At 40.7% G+C, this 1,276-nt stretch overlaps 1 protein-coding gene across 1 annotated transcript; it reads left to right on the plus strand.

Moving 5' to 3' along the window:
- The first annotated feature begins 247 nt into the window (after window positions 1-247).
- On the plus strand, window positions 248-697 carry LOC140974911 (uncharacterized). Its single transcript, XM_073438400.1, has one exon. It carries the CDS (start codon window positions 248-250, stop codon window positions 695-697), a length of 450 nt encoding a protein of 149 aa, XP_073294501.1.
- Window positions 698-1,276: the final 579 nt, after the last annotated feature.

Below are 1,276 nucleotides of genomic sequence, written 5' to 3' on the forward strand. Positions count from 1 at the left end.
CTGATTCAAACCTTTGAAAAAGAGTCAAAAAACTGTGAGTCTTTATTCAACCCCCCTTCTAAACACGCCCATTACTTCAACTGATCCTATCAAGTGGTCTCAGAGCAGTCTGATCTTGTCCTTGAATATTCTTATACACTAAACTGATCATCATGACTTCATTCAACAAGATTCCTATGTTTCCAGAGAAGACTTCGATGACTTGAAAATAAGAATGCAGGCTCACTTAGCTGCACAAGATGACGATATGTGGTACGTCATCACCGAGGGACTCATGAAGATATTGAAATCCAATAAAGCTGTTGCCATAACTGATGGGGCACCTCATCGAATAGAAAAGCCCAGAGAGGAATGGACAACGGAGGATAAAAGGAAAGCCAACTTGGACAATGTGGCAAAAGATATCCTATATAAGACGCTGGATAAAGTCACCTTCAGCAAGATCAAACTGTGCAAAACAGCTAAAGAAATATGGGAGAAACTGATACAGCTTTGTGAAGGAAATGAGCAGACTAAAGAGAATAAGTTAACAGTTGCTGTTCAAAAATTTGATAACATAAAGATGAAAGCTGGAGAGTCAATGCGTGAGTACGACGAAAGAGTCAACCGCATCATCAATGAATTAAATGCACTTGGAAAGGTGTATTCCAACAAAAAAATTGCACTGAAGGTTGTCAGGGGTCTTCCCAAGGAGTGAGATGTCAAGACCATGGCAATGATGGAGTCAAAGGACCTAAACAAGGATGAGCTCCATGATCTTTTTGCTGATCTAAAGGCTTATGAGTTCGAGCTGCAGACTAGAGAAGGATAACTTTCAACATAGCAGCTACAAATGCCTTAACTGCTGTACGACTGGAACCAACTGGTTTAGTTGACAAATCTGCCGATCAGCTGAGCAATGATGCAATGTCATTGTTTGTCAAGAAATTTGGAAGATTTATGAAGAAGAATCAAGGAAACTTCAAGAGACAATACCAGAGAAATCAGGCCAAAGAAGAATCCTATGCTTGCTACAACTGTGGCAAATCTGGTCATTTCATAGCAGACTGCCCTAAGACAAAGAAGGACAGTCGAGGATCAACTGAAAAAGAAAAGAAGCCCTATGAGCACAGAAGAAGGACCAAAGATGACAAAAAGACATTCAAGAAGAAGCATGAGGTAATCTTGGTTGAAGAAAGCAAATCAAAGTGGGCTGAGACTGACAGTGAGGAGTCAGAGCCTGAAACCTCATGCAGTTCGAGTGATGATGAGGAAGAAATCAAATGCTTGATGGCTG

This window comes from Primulina huaijiensis, chromosome 4 (genome assembly GCF_012295235.1).
Source record: "Primulina huaijiensis isolate GDHJ02 chromosome 4, ASM1229523v2, whole genome shotgun sequence".
In the NCBI taxonomy this organism is placed as follows: Eukaryota; Viridiplantae; Streptophyta; class Magnoliopsida; order Lamiales; family Gesneriaceae; genus Primulina; species Primulina huaijiensis.

Coding starts and splice junctions, on each gene's coding strand:
- LOC140974911 (XM_073438400.1), top strand. CDS start 248: ATGTGGTACGTCATCACCGAGGGACTCATGAAGATATTGAAATCCAAT.